At 46.9% G+C, this 19151-nt stretch overlaps 1 protein-coding gene across 3 annotated transcripts in view; it reads right to left on the reverse strand.

Moving 5' to 3' along the window:
* The window catches only part of GSN (gelsolin), a 291591-nt gene that overhangs the window by 143563 nt on the left and 128877 nt on the right, over window positions 1-19151 (reverse strand). For all 3 annotated transcript variants that reach the window (XM_069609519.1, XM_069609518.1, XM_069609517.1), the window contains exons 2-3: window positions 14073-14277; window positions 5697-5851 (exon numbers count right to left, since the gene is read on the reverse strand). In XM_069609519.1, the coding sequence (XP_069465620.1) occupies window positions 5697-5851; window positions 14073-14268 (351 nt within the window). In that variant the 5' untranslated portion in view covers window positions 14269-14277. The remainder of the gene's footprint in view (window positions 1-5696; window positions 5852-14072; window positions 14278-19151) is intronic.

The raw sequence follows: 19151 nt of genomic DNA on the forward strand, positions 1-19151 counted from the left end.
TGAAGAGCAGGTTGTCAGCAGTGACAGGGAGGAAGGTGTGTAGTGCAGTGGCTACAGGATGGTGAAGAGCAGGTTGTCAGCAGTGACAGGGAGGAAGATGTGTAGTGCAGTGGCTACAGCATGGTGAAGAGCAGGTTGTCAGCAGTGACAGGGAGGAAGGTGTGTAGTGCAGTGGCTACAGGATGGTGAAGAGCAGGTTGTCAGCAGTGACAAACAGGTGCTTTAGGTGGGAGATGTAGAGTGGACTTTCCAATAACACTAATCTAGAGCTTTCAGTCTCTGGCCCATTACTTGGTAAGGGGCTCGGGGTATTTCCTTACAACACTATGCCACACCTAAATGATAGAACCAGGGCAAAATAGCATGCTTTATTCATCCAGACTTTACGGGTGTCCTTCCAAGAGTAAGGAGGGGCAGTCAGAGATTAGCATATGCACAAATTGTTCCCCCACAGGGGTCTCCTAAAGCCGGGGAAGGTACCGGCTCACCCATTTACACTACAGAAACAGGGGGAAGAGGGTCTACTTCTCTGAAGGGGGTGTTGACTGAATTGTGCTCTTCCATTTATAACATTTACACAAGTCGGTCAGTGGTCTGAAGGGGAAAAAAAGGCAACACAGGTACCCAGCACTCTCCCATAAACTGTGCAGGTGATGTGTGCCCTCTGACCAAAAAAAACAACGCCCTACCTCTGCCTTATGCTAAGCCAGCTGAGAAATGTAAACCAGGGATGTGAACGAGAAGAAAAATGTGTAGCCTTGAAAATCGAGCAAAATGGCACCTGTGTGGCTAGGATCTGCCATTTTATAGCTAGGTCTAAGGTTAAAAGAAAATGCTAGCTGGAAGAACGCACCAATGCAGATCAACTGGGTCAGCAATTGGCAGGCAAGAACAGCGAATACTTCTGACCCAGGCTTCACAACATATGGCCTGGTAAGATAGCTAGGCCAAGTTAAGACTGTGCGCCCAATGCACGTCAATGGGGAAAGGAGCGCAAAGAGACGCAAGGTCCCTCGAAACCCAGACTTTTAGCCTGTAAAACTACAAATTCCCCCTAATAGTACAGGGAATGAGAGCAATACGACTCACTCTTGAAGAGGTGAACTGCGGGTTCAAGGATTCCAGCGATGGGTAGGTCAAGCAGAGCCCCAAGAACAAGGTAGAGACGTCTCGATTTCAGTACCAGCAACACGGGAAGGCCCTACAGAAGCAGCAGACTTCAGCAAACATGGCAGGCACTCCGAAGCAATACAGTTGGTTTCCAGTAGGCCCATGGTGAGCGATAGCTGCAGGTCGGTACGGTCCACAAAGAGCAGTGAGGATGCCCACAACGAGGCAGGAAGGGGCCCATATAACAGTGGAGTCCAGCAGAGGCATGTACAGACCAAACGCAGACCCAGCGCTTGGGAAGCGATTGGGGCAGAGCAAGGCTACAGAATGGTTGGTTGCACCAATCCTAGCGAGATTGGTACCAGGGTCATGTCTTCCCAGTTGGCTTGAAGGCAGGAGTCTGGCACACTGCATTTGGCTTGGTCAATGCAGCAGTCCAACGTGTCTCCGGTGGTTCTATAGATTCAGGTGCCTGGATTTCGTGGGAGACTACATGAATACACCCATTTACTCGCATTGTACCCACAATTCGGGCTGAGGTGGTGTGAGGAATTGGACCATCCGCATGGTGGGTGTGCGCTTGCCAGGGCTTTTTGAAATGTTTAATTACATTGAATAAATGTGTGTGGCTAAACTACACACTTGTTCCTATGCTCACACCACAACAAATGCATAGACCAGTGTACTCTGGGTGGATACAGCCTACAGGCACAGTCCGCCCTGTCATTTAGTTGAAAGCCAGAAATACACTAGGTCATCTCCAGGAAGGGTGGTTGTAGGGGTGGGGGGGGCTACCAACCAACCAACCTTCCCTAGCCATGGACAGCCTGATTAACTAACAAAGGCTCCATGGATCCACCCTGCTCTTTTGTCAGGCCCTGCATCTGTTGGCAGTGATTAACATACCAATAGAGGGATTCAGGAAACCCAATAACCTTTCATATATGACCATGTCAACCTGAAGCCAGCTCCCGCCCTTAGTATCAATGACCGTGAGCAGTTATGTCAGGGACTGCTGTTTACAGTAGCCCCATTCATTAAGTATGAGAATGTGCTTTGCAGGAGCCAAAAGAGTCTGGTCTCACCGCAGCTTCAAGGAGACCTGCCGCTTTTACAAGGACTACGTAGGGAGGGCCGTTAACCAGAGACTCTTTGATCAACAGACAGGAAGGTGGGTGGGACTTCGTATCACAAGGGAGTGTGGCCAGAGACCTTTCTGCTGAGCGAAGGTTTCTGCCATTTTAGCTCTGGGGCACACCATGTTCTGTTTTTCACCCACTTACCTTTCCTGCTGCAAAGCACTCTGGTTATGACCTCACGCATACAGGAGATAATTGGTAGGCACCCCAGGATTGTTTCATTAAGGAAGGCTTAGCCGACAACAATCCCTGTGGCCCACGTAGCTTTTCCTTTGGCAGATCTGAAGACTTTGCAAGAAGAACTCAATCTTGTACCCTGGCTGAAGGTAGAGTCTGCCTTACATCTTCCGCCAGTGAAGGAAGGCTGGGACCTCCAAAAGAGAAGCAACATCCCTCCCCTAAACATCTCACAGGGAAAAGAGAGATCCAGAACTCTGCGGACCCCCCCCCCCCAGATGCTCTAAAACCTGTAACCCATACAGTACAGAGAGTGCCCTGCAGCAAACTTCCTGGATAGGAAGTGCCAGAGGGTCTCTGAACCTACAAGCAAGGACTAGGCAGCTGCCTGCAACACACTAGCTGTGGGCCTTCCACAAGCTGACGTCGCTTAAAGACATCCCGGACATCTCGACCAGTGCTTCGGAACCGCTAATCCGCACCGAGAACGATTCCTGAGCCACCATGTAGGCCAGTCTGCAGCCATTCATCCAGCTCCAGCTTCGCTCGCCCAATCGTCTCGTCGCCCGATACCCGCAACTGACTCCTGTCTTGAACTCCGTTGCAGAAGCCTGCAAAGCGCCCTGAAGTTTGACCCAGTCGAGCACCAAGAACACCTCCAGCACAAGGTACATCGTGGTTCTGTCCCCATGGTCCTTCCCTGACGTGGATTTGTCACAGGAGGTACCTGAGCTGACCCAATTGGTTCCCTGCCACTAGCCTGTTCAGACCACATCACTAAAGTGTCAGGCATGGTACTGAGAAACTTTGAAAAGAAAAGGGTGGCACAGTGTCCCTGCAGCACTGTAAAAGCCAAGGTGACAAAAAGATGGGCCTCAATCCCTGCGCTGGTAGCCATAGGCACGAAGCAGTGCACCAAAAACAAAATGGGTGAAGCAGTTCAGTGAGGCAAAGGGGACTCACTCAACCAAAAAAGGTCAATGGTGGAAAGTTGTAGAAAGGAAAACTTCCAAAACTGTTTGGAAAACCAATGTCCTTCTAAACACTCAACGTAAATTAGATATTCATACATAGAAATGGTCTCCATCACTACAAATGAAACCTTGCATCACAACTGCTTTAAATAGAGTGCTACCATGGTAAGTAGTGGCCTTAGCCCCCCCCCTCCCACACTACAAATGAAACCTCAACTATGCAACACCATCTACTTTACACGGAGCATTAACAGGAACCTTGACATGTCCAATGTTTTTAGGCTACTTTAATAGTTTGTAAAAAGAAGTTTCACAGAATATAGAGGTTTCAGCTTTGCCCCCTTTCCCTGTTAAACAATGCTATGTATTGGAATTATATATGCACTTTAGCTGAGTCAATGTATGTGTTTTACATTATGGCTTTATTGAAGAATACCTACGAGTTTTTTAAAATGTTAATATACATTTTATATGTTGAGTTGTTAAATATGGTTTATTTAGCTCATGAAATATCATGCATATTCAGTTGAAATGACCAATTGTTTTCCATTTTGGAACAATTTCGGTTTGGAATGGTGATGAAAAACATAAATAAAGCATCTTGGTCCTGGGACGTCCCTTACAACACACATTTCGTCCCTGCATCGCCACATTCAGTCACTGAGTTGTGGCTCTCTTAAGCAAGTGCCTAGAGTCTCTTTTTTTATACTAGATACAGGCGTCTTCAACCTTTGGCTCTCCAGAGGTTTGAGACTACAGTTTCCATGCTATCTGACTATTGCCTGTGCTGGTTAGAAATGATGGGAGTTGTAGTCCAAGCCATCTGGAGAGCCAAAGGTTGCAGACCCCAGCTAGAACAATGGAGCCTAGAGTCGAGGCACACGCGGCATGTAGGGGGGGCTAGGTCAGGGAACAAGGAATTTGCAATATGCATCGCTCACCTTCGTACATGTAGGATCTCGCGGTTCCAGGTGCCACTTGTGTACGAAGTGAACGCTCTCAGGAGCCTTTGTTCTCTAGAAAAGGCAGCTGCCTGGGCTGTTCCTTATTATGAAATGACACACACTTCATTAAATACGGTACATCCCAGGTAGGAAAGGGCGCTGAGCAATCGGTAGATTAGGTTGGCGCTGAGCAATCGGTAGATTAGGTTGGCGCTGAGCAATCGGTGGATTAGGTTGGCGCTGAGCAATCCGTGGATTAGGTTGGCGCTGAGCAATCCGTGGATTAGGTTGGCGCTGAGCAATCCGTGGATTAGGTTGGCGCTGAGCAATCAGTGGATTAGGTTGGCGCTGAGCAATCCGTGGATTAGGTTGGCGCTGAGCAATCCGTGGATTAGGTTGGCGCTGAGCAATCAGTGGATTAGGTTGGCGCTATGAACAGAAGTGGCCCACAAAGGCCTAAAAAAGAAAGCAGAGGCAGTCCCTACTCAGGGGGCCTTTACAGTTAGTAGGCGAGTGGAGATGCAGGGGAACGCGAGGTAGGCATGGGGGACATCACAAAAGGGGGCCAGTGCACCACAAAGCCTTGGGCCTGTGGTCACATGACTACATATCAGCATAAGGTTAGTTGGGGCAAGAACTTGAGGGCTAGGACGAGGGTAGCAGATACTGCTTCACTGGGAGGTTAGTAAGCAACCCATGAACAAGGATTGTCCCACAGCGACACAGGAGCAAGAGAAGTGTCACTGTAGTGCACATCAGGGGAAGCGCCTTAAAAGGGTATTTTGGCAGCAATACGGAAGCCTGCACATGCAGTGGCCGATTAGGCAACAATTGTGTAATCCGCTCAATTTCAGATACTGGTGTGTATTCATATTTAAATCCGGGGTGTTATATGGCAGGTCATTATTAATTAACAGAGCACTGTACATGCATATGCAGCAAGGAGGTCAGTTACAATTTGTGGGCTGGGATGTGCCGGCCAGGGGAGGCGGGGTGAAGGGGGAGGATGGGCGGATCACATTTAATGTGTGAGTGCAGAGCCTAGGTGGCACCTGGGGATTGACTGAGGAGTAAGGTATGGAGTTTCTCCCTGAACTGCAAGAGCATTGTCACTGGGATGGGGTTCCAGTACGCAGGGGTATAGTAAGAGTAGACCCCGTTACTGTTTCTTGTTGTGTGCCAGTTTTGTCCAGAGCATTGCATGTGCCTGGCTCCCGATGAGGAACGACCCACCTAAGCGACACAGTTTTGCAGCTATGCCGACACCAAAACACAGACATCCATTTACTTAGTCGTGTCGCGCAAGTGGTCTACTCTCGCAACCAGAGGTACCCCCCCATGCCCATAAGCACCTTGTATTTGATTCCAGACTTGAAGTAACCCATAAAGGTCTGCGACTCGTATCCCTGGACTTCTCGGTTCTGGCGTGGTGACCCTCCCAGATTGTCATCCATCTGCACGGTGAAGATGGCCGCTGCTCCGCTCTCATCCTGCGAGCACTCGTTCCCTAGAGTTAGAGGAATACGTGTCAGGATGCAAGAAGTAGAAGTCATGGTCTCAATGGGAACGTTCATAAACTACCACCGTCCCATCATGCACGATCTCAGAAAAAAAACACACACATTGACCGGTTCTCGGACAGGGAGGAGGGTACGGGAAGAGAGACAGGGGGGCAATCTGAAGACCCGCAGCCGCTGCTTTTATGTGCCTCCCTCTTCTACATTAAATTCAAAAGAACTTCAGAATCATTATCCACTCTGGAAAATGATCCTCATGCAGTCAAGCCCTGGCGCTCCCTTGGTTTTTCTACTGAATTGCTACAAGGCCCTCTTCTGTACAAAACTATGCATTGCACTGACTCAATGATCTGTTATACGCCCCCTTTACCCTAGATCCCCATTAAACATCAACACTGGCCACTCCTCTCCGGTCTCCCGGACCAAATCCAGCCCACCCGCCAAGCATCATTCCAGGACACCTTATCAAATGTTCTACTTCAATAGATTCATTTCCCTTTATGCACCAGTCAAATTCACACAATAAAATAAACTTTCACAATCGAAACCATCTAAAGAAAAAAATGCATTCCCCCATTTTGATGAAATGCACAGTTGCAAAGTAGTAACTCTTCAAAAGCAACGTACCTTGCCGTTAGAAGGCATACCAGTTTACAACACTTACCTTAAAAACAACTAAGTGGAGTCCTTGCATAGAAAAATGGGATTTAAATACTTAACCACCTTTTTCTTCTAGTACAAATATGAACATTCATTTCGCTTTGTCTTGAGGTGCTAGCCAAGGAGGGGACAAGCAGAAACAATGTTCACTTTTGGATTCCAATGGCACTTGGTTGCCAATGGATGGTGGAAACCTACTAGTAGCTGGGTTTAAATGTTCTAGACAAAAAAAAACGAAAGGCACTCTTTTGGATACCCGCCCATCCTTCGCCTCCCAAAACACTACACCACATAGCAGTTTTTGAAATAAATAGGATAGGCCAAACACTCCTCCTATACAAGCCCATTCACATAACACTGCTCTGCGTGTTAAGCAGGGCTCAAGTCGAGGGTACACGTGGGGAGACAGAGTCCCCCCAACTTTATTCAGAGGGTGGACTCAGTCACCCACCTAAAATGAGAAACATTCAATGACATCTTTGAATTTATGAATTAAAGATGACCTCAGGGATCAAACCGCACTCAACAGGTTTGTAGGCTGGAGACTTCACCACTGCACTATATAACGTGAGGACAAATAACAACCAACTAAAAGGTGAAATGTCTCATTTCAGTACTGCAAGTCCCAAGGGAAATATTTGTACTGGTTCTTGGAGTTTAAAACATGCACACTTTTTAATGTTTTCAAAAACACTATTGGAGGAAAATATCCTCTTGGTTTTGTATGCGTGTTGATTATATGAAAGGCAAATTCCATTCGTCCTGTGCAATTTGGGTGGTTATGCAAAGCCAATTTAATGAAATGTGTATATTTCACCTTGATATGCTAATTTCTGGCGACGTTGCATCCAATTGCGTTTGGTGAGGAGTCCCCCCACTTTCATTTTTAGGACTTGACCCCTGGTGTTAAGGTTGCATTCGAAGGACTCTTGGCTGTTTCGGCAGCAACACGACCTCCGATTGGCCAGGCCTTCAAAAGCTAGGCTATTTATTTATATTTATTTGTAAGCACATATCACAGGCCCAGAGGCATAGTAGCGCTGACATTACATCACAAACACAAACCTATAATTAGCAAAATCACTGCCTCAGACATGAGCTTCCACCTCAGAACATGAAACTGGCCCAAAGGTTAGCAGAACATCAGTGTTTCTAGTCCCATTTTAAACTTCCAAAGAGAGCGGCACTGTCTCAGGCCGGGTGGCAGACCGTTTCAGCTCTTCGGGGCAGCATAAACAAAAGATCCCAGCGTAACAACCTCCAGCTTGGCCCACGGGGCCTATAGAAGTCCCAGATTGTTGGACCCAAGCGCCCTGTGTGCCGCTAGTCAAGAAAGGCGATTAGAGAGATGTGCAAAGTCTCGTCAAAACAGGTTCACCCCTGTTCCTCCAAAACCATAAAGTACCACATTGACTCCCTGGCTCCTGCCCTAGCTAATTTCTGAAATCACTCCTTCACCACGGGAGACTTCCCATCCGCCCTGAAGCACTCCCTTGTGCACCATCTTCTTAAGAACCCCTCTGCCGACCCATCCTGCCGAGCAAACTATCGGCCCATCTCCATCACTCCCTTCCTGGGTAAGCTCCTGGAGAAACTGGGCATCTCCCAGCTTAATCTCCACACTGAATCTGTTGGTTGTCTTCATGATTATCAGTCTAGCTTCAGAGCTGCCAGAAGCACAGAAACTGCTCTCTGAACATCCGAGAAGACCTGCTCTCCAACCTTGACTCTCACCCCTTGCGTCCTCATCCTGCTTATCTCTTCTGCCTTTCATACTGTCACCCATCCCATCCTGCTCAACCGTCTGATAACCTGGGTATCACTGGTCAGGCTCTGGCGTGGCTGACTTCTTTCCTCTCTGACCGACCCTCCCAGGTCCAACTTGGGTCCTTCCTCTCTGCTATCCTTTTCTCTACCTGTGGTGTCCCCCAGGGGTCTAACCTCTCTCACTGGCTGTTCAACCAATACCTGGCACTCCTGGCCCACCGCATAGCTGCTCTCTGCCCCAACTTTCAGTGCTACGCAGATGACACTCCGCTCATCTTCAGGCTACCCTCGGCCTCCTCCTATACTTGCCTCATCTCGGACTGTGCTATCCAGGAGTGGTGTGCTGCCAATGACTCTGTCTTAATCCCAGTAAGACCAAGATTATCCTCATCTGCAAACCCGCTCCCTCCTTTCCTGTAGCTCTCTGGCCGGCCTCTCTTGGCCCCCTTCCTGCTCCCACCTGTGAGTCTAAAAACCTTGTGGTCATCTTCGACTCTACACTCTCCTCTTCTCACATCTCTGGCGTCTCTAAGAAGTTACACTACCAGCTGCACCTCCTCAGAGGTATTCTTCCTTTCCTCTACTTCCCCCAGAAGCTCACTGTCTCCAGAGCTCTGGTTCTCTCTAGGCTGGACTACTGCAACAGTCTCTTTCTAAATCTGCCTGCTTCTACCCTCCGCCCTCTGCACCTCATCCAGAACAGGACTGCGAGGCTTGACCTTGGCCTCAAGCCCAGGGATCGTATCTCTCCAGGACTGAAATCTCTGCACTGGCTCCCAGTGGCGGCGAGGATTAAGTTCAAAACCCTCTTCATCGTCCACAAGGCCTTCTGGGGCCTGGGGCCTCAATACCTTGAACTCTCTTCCTAAATACCTTCCTTCTCAAGCTCTTCGCTCATCTGCCTCCAATTCCCTCATGGTCAGTCGCTTCTCCAAGCAACGAGTTGGTGGTAGATCTCTTTTTTCAGCTGGGGCCTCCCTCTGGAACAGCCTCCCTGAAACTTGAGGAGAATCATCGTCGCTTCTGGAAGCACCTCAAAACCTCACTTTGCGTCTGCTTTTTCTCCTCCTCTTCCTTGCCGATTTCCTGGCTGACACTGAAACTGCACTGGTTACCTGGCCACCCTCTGATCGCAGGCCAAGGTCCCCTCCCCCGCCAGTCGCACTCCTGCACTGCCTTCCTGGCAACCCCCACACTTGGTGACTGTTTTCTGTATCCCTACAGTCCCACCTCCAGCACTAGACACTGGACGTCTGCACTTACCCTGCCACCTGCCGGCCGTACTTTTACTTATTGTCTTATCCATGTACTGCACTGTCCTCTCCCCTTTCCCCCTGCACTTCTCCTTCCCCTTCCCATGCACTTGCGCGATCTGAATGACACCTGGCCTAGTAAGATCGTTGTTGGTCTTCCCTCTGTTCACCCTCCCTTGCTAGTCGCGCCTTGAAACACTTGTGTATAGGCACGTTATAAATGCCATATCATAATGCTGGGCCGTCTCCGTACAGGCATTTGTGCGTAATGCAGAGGAGCCGGAATGTGATTTTGAGGGCTATAGGAAGCCAGTGCAATGCCTTACTGGCTTCTGAGATATGCTCATTCCTCCTCAGGTCCTATACAACCCTTGCAGCGTTATTTGCGATTACCTGGAATCGCATGGTTTCTCTGCCTGCTTGCGCCCATCAAGTGTGGGCCTGTCTGACTTTCACCAAGATTGCAGCAGTGGAAATATGGGGGGGGGGGGTGGGGAGGGAGGAGGAGAATAACTGTCCTCTCCGCACTTGCCACCCACCTGTTCTGGCTGGCCCCACGTTACCAGTGCTACAGGAACGCAGCTTCGATGGTCTTGCGCTCCTTGCCTTTAAAAGGCTGCCAGCAGGCGAGGAGCACATCAACATGACAATGCTATGGCCTCCTGCACAGGCCCACTTGCTGCCCCCCCTCAGGCCAAATGCAATGGAAGAGGGCCCAGGGTAGCTGTGGCCACCTGGAAGACAGCAAGGATGCTTTGCTCCTCTCGTGTGAAAGCACTGGGAAACTAACTCCTGTGCGCATTCTGGCACATGGTGCAAATACCTTGGGATCCAAAGGGAAAAGATGGTTTAGGACAACTAGCGGGGACTACAACAGCAAAGAAAATGGTAATTGTTGAACTATCTGGCAAGTGTTGTGAGCATCTTGCTAGATTTTAAGAGCTAGCATAGGAAGGTGCAAGATTGCAAGACCTGGCATAAGCTCGTGACGTGTGGGTGTAGGAACTCAAGGTCCTCAAGAGCTTGGATGATGGATGACATCTGCAGGGGGCAAGGGCAGAGGATTGGGCTTGAGCCACAGGTAAGGACCATGGAGTTGGGCCCGAACTGGTCTTGTGGTGGATGATGTGATTGGAAGGGAGAGAAGGTACTGCCATGGAAGAGAAGTGAGGTCAGTGTGAGGAATTGGGTTGACTAGAGGTTGGCTGTAGTCTGAGTTGGATACGTAGTGAAGGCTGAGGGAGTAAACTTGAGTGCGGGTAGGAAGGTCATGATGGGAGGAGAGTTCACAGATCTCAGTGTCAAGCTCCAGTTGGTGGAGATTCAGGGTTCCCAGGGAGGTTGAAGTCCCCCATGAAAACAGAATTATTTTAGGATTTGTACCGCGCCAAAGCCTGTGGGCATCCAGGTGACGGGAGAGTAGAAATTATAATTGCAAGGAGATTAATCATACTGGTTGAATAAAACCGTTTTCAGTTGCTTTCTAAACGCGAGATAATTCTCAGTTTTGCATAGCTGTACTGGTAAGGCATTCCATGCCCTTGCTCCCTGAATGTGGAAAGCCCGACCGAGTCCACGGGCTTGTTTAACGCAGTGTACTTCCATAAGGGAGCCCTCGGCTCCAGGATTGAATAGAGCGGGTTGTCATGGTCAGTGAAAAATGTGTATAAGGAGTTTGGGCATGGGTTAGTAGATTAAGGATGACAGAGGGTGGTAGCAATTGGGCATCAGAATTGACAAAATAACGAAGTGGAAAGTGGGGCAGAGAAAGATGCTTTATTGAACAAGAAGCCGCCTCTTTATGTTTAGACGTGGTGAAGCTGGCAGGGACACAGAAAGCAGGCACAAAGAAGGCAGAGGCTTTCCCCAGAGGGACAACTAAAACGATGCATCAATTGAATAGGTTAAGCCAACTCGACAGGGCAAACCAATTTTCTAGTTTGAAAACGTCCAACCCAATTTTAATCAATAGAGATCTATGAGAAAAAAAAAAGCTTTAACCCAATTCGGACCATTGTGTCCTCTTGACATGCCACCTAAGGGTAATTGGACAGGTTCTGCCTCTGCAGCCTCTTCCAACCTTTCTTTGCATTGTTCAAACTGGCATTACAGTCGAGCACCTTCCCGATCCTTACTTTATATACAATCACCATCGCAAGAGGCTTTCTGGTACAGGCTAGGCTTTTTGCCTCCACTCAAGGTTCCATCCATAGGTTCACACCTGCCTTTTCCTCACAGATCTCTATTGATTTATCACAAGGTTAGGTGTGGCCTCAGTGACTGGTCCCCCTACCTACAGACCCCTAAAGAACGGGTGAAGGTCCATTCCATCAAGCCCTTGCCATGGAGACGATGGCTGTATAGGGATGGGTCAAGTGAAATTCATTGAGAAGCTTTTTTCGCCACTAACTCCAATCAAGCAGGACTGGTGGCTAGGCGAGGGTGGCCTCATTGACCCCTCCCTCATTTTTCAACGTCTCTCCTCACCTTCCCTTCCCGGTCAATTAGATACACCTGTTTAATTTTGCCAGAGTTTGTTGTTTTTAATTGTAGTCTCTAGAAGGATTTGCACCCGACCCAATGCTGGTCCAAATTGCTGTAGATGGTAAGAACGAGCACGCCACCCTTCCAGACAATTTAGAGAATCTACGACGGAATACGACAGGTGCAACTTTTTCACCCCTTCATTTGGGGAGGCTGGACTGAGGCATCTTGGTTCCGAATGAGGGCAGATCCTATTGGTCTCATTCAGGACACAGTTATGGAGTACGTTCACAAGTCTCCGAGACACTGGGGCTTGGGATTTACATCCCAATTGAAACCTTCACGTACATTGGAGGTCCTTCCCATTCTTCTCAGTGTGAGAACGAAGAGTTGTGGTACAGTTGCAAACTCCTGTATATGCATGCACTGTGTGTGGCACAAGCCAAGCTAGCAAGCAACCGAGCAGAATAAAAAAAATGTTTACATTGGATGCGGATGGGAGAGTTGGAATGGAGCTGGGAGAGGTGCTGTTCGCAGGTCAAAGAGTAGGCTCTTCAGTTCCCTATGGACTTGCCGGAGTGATGGGGCCATTGGGATGGGCATAGGTACATTATTCTAGAGACTAGGATGCGAAGCACGTGGAGGCCCGTTTTCTGGTTCTTTCCTTCGCATGAACTTCGATTCTAGTCAGGTGATGTTGTGGCTATTGGTACTGCAGATTCCTTCAGAGACGAGATGGAACTTTGTCATTGATCTTATGGCGGCCATTTTGAAGCTGATGAGGTTTGGCGATGTGAGCAATGTAGCTCTGTAAAACGTTGGGGGCGATACAGAGTCCAGACTACAACACATAATATTGAAGAGGAGGGGAAAAGTGATGCTGTGCACTCTTTGATGGAATATTTTGGCTAGAAATGTGAAAATTCTTTCTACACTGCGATAAGCCGGTATGCCCTCGGCCCACGCGCGCCCGCTTTCAGCATCACACCTGATGTGGTGGGTGGGCTCCTACAGATGGTGCAAGTGTCTTGTAGGCTACAGTGCCTTGCTTCAGAGGTTCCGCTACGAGTCATTATGCAGGCAGTCTTGAACTCCTAAAGCAGTGGCCACCTGCCGCATTTAACATTGCGCCCTAGTGAACACTTTGCATGGACCAGACAGACCCCATTAGCCCTACACGGAACTGTCTTCACTGACTAGATTGGGATTCAAGCCCCTCTGACTTGTAAACCTCAGCACTGCAGAGTACCGACCCACTGCTAATGCTGCTCCCATACTTCAGGACCAAATGGCATGGGTCAGCCTCACCAAATAGGCTTTGCCTCCGCCTAATGGATGATCTACAGAGATCCCTTCACTAACCCAGGAGGCAATACATTCAATAATAAAGGACCTGAAAATACACATTTTCCACCAAGTGTTGATTAATCCCCCGCCCCCAACCCCCATTCACTTTCATGGACTACCAAATGGTTCTTATGCATAGTCTTGGAAAAGGTCTGTCTTGGGTTGATTAAGCCGTCATCACAACTACATACCTGGTTTCACCCTTAATAGGGATCATCAGTGCAGTATTGTACTGCCCTCTTAGACAAATGATTTGCTGGAGAAACAGGTTTGCATTTGGGCTAATTTGCATACCCACAATGCCTTGCTGTTGTGGCTCAGAACTGGAAGTGAACTTCAAGCGATGGCTACTAGGGGTGCTGTGGAATGTGTGACTTGGCTCAAATGGATTTTCCTTTTTTCACATTTCAGGTGAAAGTTTTTTTTTTCAAACCCACCATGAACTGTCTGGTTATATTTACATGGACTTACTATATGAATAAAACAAAAGTGTTACTTATTAGGCTGAATTTTGTTTTACAACAGTTTTATTCAAAAGCAAATCAAACATTCCAAAACACATCAGGGATTCTCAAGCATTTGATGCATTTGTGCAAAAGCATCCTTCCAAACCGGTTCTATCACCATGACATCACACAATCATTGCCAAGAAAAATAAACCCACCTGAGCACACAGGTGCAAAAGAGAAGATTAACTTACCGAGCCAGAAGTGAAGGTCATACTGCAGTTTGCCGCTACTCTGCCTGATGGTGTTCAGAACCAAGTAGGCGTCGCCGGTGAAGAAATCTCCATACAGGTTCTTTGGAACAGCTACAAGGTCAAACTTTTCCACCCGCCATACCTGTAGACCTGGCTCTTTCCCAGCTTTTTGGAATTCAGGATGGTCGATCTCCATGTTGGCAGGCTGGTGGGATCAGAGTACAAAGAAAATCGTATCAATACAGATCATGTTGCGTGCCAGACCCAACAGATTCAAAAGGAAATCAGCAAAGGTTTAGAAAAACACAGCTACAACACAAAATGTCAAGAGTCTGGGTGGTTTAGAGGTTTGGCATATGGTCCAAGTGCCATCACAATCCCAGTTCTTGACCTCTGTTAATCATGAATCATGATCAATGAGGAACACCGTAAGTTTCATGGACTTTCACTGGTTAACCATTTTCAAAAACGCTGTATTGTAAATTATATATCATATTCTTTCTGTGGCTTGTATCTGCTGAGAGTCCCATGCTTTGCACAGGCTGCCATGCAGTGGTTGGTGCCAAAAGGTGCATCTTGTTTTTAAAATAAAAAAAAAAGGGGGCCTCAACAGGGCATCCTATCCCTAGCGTACATGTACATTACCCATAATCCCTCACATTGATGTCCTTAGATTTCCCTATAGTAATAAAAGTTATTTGTGAAAAATGGAAAACCTGCTACAAGCCCCTCCCAGCGGAACATTTTGGCAGAATTGAGTAATAACAAAAGTACAAATGTCTTTTTTTTAAAAAACCAAACGTTTTCAGCTTACTCCTATTCATTCTCTCTTAGGAAAAAAAAGGGGGGGTGCTTCCTTTGGATATCAAGGAAACTGTTAGAAATAACTAGCCGTAGGATGCTGTAGAAGGGGTTTTTGTTGTTTTTAACCGAGAATGGGGCGCTACCCCCAGTCCCCAGTATCAGTGAGACTTTTCAGAAAAGAAAAGTTAAAAAAAATAAAAATAAAAAATAAATTCGAGGGGACTGGTTCCCATGGTATTACAGAGGAAAGCCGAAAAGAAAAGTGTAAAAATAGTATTTGAAAGAGGAGAAGGTGGTGGTTTCATATCAGGGTAGAGGTGCAGAGGGGGGCGAGAAGAGCACCATTTTTATAGTGGTAGAGTTAAGGGTCGGCTGGGAACAATATGTCTTATATGGGGAATTTAGTGGAAATGTTGCAAAACGCGCTCGCAAAATAAACATTTCGCACTAACAGGCAAATGGGTATTTAGGAGCGGGTCCAGGAGGGCTTACACAAGGAGGGTGCGTGGAGGATAACTTGTAAAGAAGGAGAGGGCACATGGATATTGTGGGGATGGTGAAGACTTCTGGTCAAGCATTTTCCAATTCTTGCAATAACCTACTCCCACCCCACCACCCCCCCCCATCCCCCTATCCCCCCCATCTCAAACCATACGAGTTGTTTTTAATGGTAATTTCACGCAGGAACTAGTGGAGGGTCTAAAAACAAAACAAAAACAAAAAAAATATCCAAATATATGCAGGTGACTACCAACATTAATACTGCGCCCATGGAGGGTGGGATTTCCAATTGAATAGCGAGAGCATATGAGCCTAGGATGTAGGCCTGGCCCACTTGCCATGGCCACAGTATTTTGCCTTATTTGGTGCAATGCGGACTGGGAACACCGCAGAAGGCTGGCCAATGGTCATGGACAGTGGGATCCGGTAAGTTACTAGGCAGGGGTGCAAGGGTCCCTGCTGAGTGAGAGGGATATGGGTTCAGTGGGAGTACCAGGACTATGTCTACTGACTGGCAGAATAGGAGTCGTGGCCGTAGGCCAAGGGCTTTTTGCATTATTGTTGCAATGTGTACATCCAAAGTGTGCGAGGCATAGCACGAGCTAGGTCAGGGTAAGAGGCAACAGGTACAACTAGTTATGATTTATGAAGGATGAATTGCCAACACTTGCATGTGTGAAGCGAGAGACACAGAGGTGTAACACACTAGAGCCACAACCTGGTCATATGGAGTCCATTTGGGACAACTGGGGCACAGATTGTGTAAGGGGCAATGACAGCGCTGGGGGAAGACTGGCATCCTGCCAGCCAGGCTACATTGGGACAGTACTGGCGGAGCTTCAGGAGCAGTCATTTATTGCAGGAGTCCTTTATCCCCACATCCGGGGCCTTGGGAGGGTCACGTTAGGTCCTATTCCATATGTGCATGCAACCATCCCTTTAGAGCTCCAAGTAATTGGGGAGGTCAGTTTACACAAGAAGTAACATTGGGCACCGATTACATTCGAGCGCAGCAATATCCTGTTTGCACTTTCTTATTCACATATTATTGTACGTTTAAATCTGGTCTTACATCGTGGATTGTTGGAAATTACTTTAAGGCAAATATGAATTCCTGGTAACTCAGTTTATATGAAGTTTTTTTAATATTTTAGGCAATGCATTTTAAAAAGTGCATTGCGATTTTGCACTGAATAACTACAGTTTATTGAACTGGGGGCTCATTTAAGGGACATAGATTAGAAATACTCAACAGCAACTGATGCTGTATATTTTAGGGCAATACTCTGTGGCACTTGTTGACATGGATACAGAGCTGGTTGATGGGGCAAATGCAGAGGTTTTGGACGACAACTCGTATATTCACTACAGTCAGTGGGAGCTCATGGGAAACTTGGAGCAGGCCATCTGGAGAGCCGCAGGTTGCAGACCCCCGCCTTCAGATGAATGGATCATGGAGGTAGCTTCATAGTGATTGTAGCTTCATAGTGATTGTGTGTGGCTGTCTCGTGTGAACCAGGCATTATGTTTTTTTTCCACTAGTTTACAGTCTAAGCACTAGAAGAAACTATACAAAAAAACTGTTATTTAGCAAAGCTATGGATGGAGGCATCACAGAGCTCTAATTATTGCAATTCTAAGAGGCTTTGAATGGTAACAGACCAGAAAAGATGTCAAACGGCCATGTATGGTTCTCTCTTCAGGACCAACATCTAGTAACAATGGTCATCAACTTCAACTCTACTTGAAAACAAACGATAATGGCAGAGCAAACTCTTAAGTTATAACTTTTCTCAAGGGAAAGCTGAACTAATCCTCCAAATGTAGCTCTTTTTGAATCAAACAGACAGAATTTGCTTTTGAAATAAGATGTAGTTCATATTCTTAAAGAAAATAAATGTATGCTTTCGAAATCCTGTAGAGTACATTTCTAGACCGATGCCCGATCAGAGTTGCTGGGCCATACATTTCTTTTTTTTTTGTAAATATGAAATGTTACATGTAACCATCTCCGGTTTCAGGAGCCAGGAATGTATTATTCGTCTAGTGGATGCACTGCGGGTTACTATATTCTAAATAAGCCATTCATTAGATCGTCCAATACCTTTACACAATAACAATTGCAGACACTCAGAGAAATGTAATACATCAAGACAGTTCAAGACTGGGCATATTCTGTTGAAAGATTCAGCATATGGTGGAGGTTTGGGGGGAGACGGCATTGGGGTGCAAATAGTAGGACCAACGTGCCATGACCAAACAGGACCGGACAATGTGTGATCAGTACAACCATTCACCATCGGCTCAGATTCAGTACATTAGGACCGCTTTTTTCAGAATTCTGTATCCTGTTCCTTTCTTGAAAGATGTCCGTCCGTGCTAGATTAGCAGATAGATAAAACACCAGGCCTGGCCGGATTGAAATCGATGGTCTCGGTGGGATACTCGCGCCCAATACATCTCCATGGCTACTCGCAACTCACAGCAACTCTTCAAATAAGTAGGTGAACTACCTACCCTCCATGCAAGTTTACCTGTACACCTTCACCGCCCCAAAGGGGCGGTAGACAGGCCACAACAGAAAGATGAGGTTTTTAGAACATCATAATGCAATACATAGATGAAACATTATTGCTTTGAAAAAATATATATATTTATTTAGTTGTGGCAGGTTAAGAGACTGCTAGATATAGCTGGGCATTGAGTGGCCCCATGGTTAAATAATTGCTACTGTTTTGCAGAACCTGTCATGGTTAGGAACTTTTTTGTTATAGAAGGTTATATTTAGAGCAAGGGTTAGGGCGAGGGCAATATTTATGGTGAACTGGCGATGGGGTGCGAGTTAAATTCACTATTCATTTTCCATTGATTTTGTATTGAGTAACATGCATATAAAATGTTTAGCTCGCTGAAGGGTTAGTTCCGTAAGGTTTCAGGGTAGGAATTAGAGTTAGGGGAAGGTTTAGAAATAGAGCTCAGGAGATTGTGGAGGTTGTATTAAATGGTTGGGGTCATGGTTAGGGTTACAATCTTGTACTTGTGTATTTCGAAATATTTTTTGGCGACCTTATTACTGGCAACATTTTCACACTTTGCATTGAATGCCTAAACATTTTTAAAACTACTTTTTGCTGGCTACATTTTCACAGGAGTACCTTTTCCTGGAAACATTTTCACACAGAACCAATAAATGTGCTTCATTTTGCTAGGTTATTGAAAGTATTAGGTCTAGTGGTTTTTAAACATCATAAACTCGGTTGCTGGATTGCATTCGGGATGTTCACTTTCGACTTTTCTAGTTCGGTGCCCAGACGCCAATTTCGGTGAATGTGAGCTTTGCAAGATACGACGCCGCCATTCCAGTCATTGGCCGGTGTAAATTTAACTTCTTCTCGGAAACTGAATCAGTAAACCGGAATATGGTAAAATCGTTTAATTGCATGGGTAATCTGTGGGAGGGGGTTCGGGGGAGAAGAATGTGGGCTCCGGGGGACGAATGAATAATTAAAAACGAATGAAAACAAATTATTCCCTTTAAAAAAAAAAACATAAAACGAAGGCAGTCTTAAAATGTAGAGAAATGTTTGCACTGGTCAAATAGGTTAGATTTGGCCAACGAGTCTCTGATAAAAGGCAAGGAATCACCCCCAGACAGCTCCCCGATCTCAATAATATGATCCTTGAGGACCAACCGATCCTCCTGGACCCAGATGCTGAGCCAGCCGGACTTCACCTTGGCCTTTATGCGAACACTTGACATCCAGCTCCTCTCAG

Source organism: Ambystoma mexicanum, chromosome 8, assembly GCF_040938575.1.
Source record: "Ambystoma mexicanum isolate Mex_15411 chromosome 8, UKY_AmexF1_1, whole genome shotgun sequence".
In the NCBI taxonomy this organism is placed as follows: Eukaryota; Metazoa; Chordata; class Amphibia; order Caudata; family Ambystomatidae; genus Ambystoma; species Ambystoma mexicanum.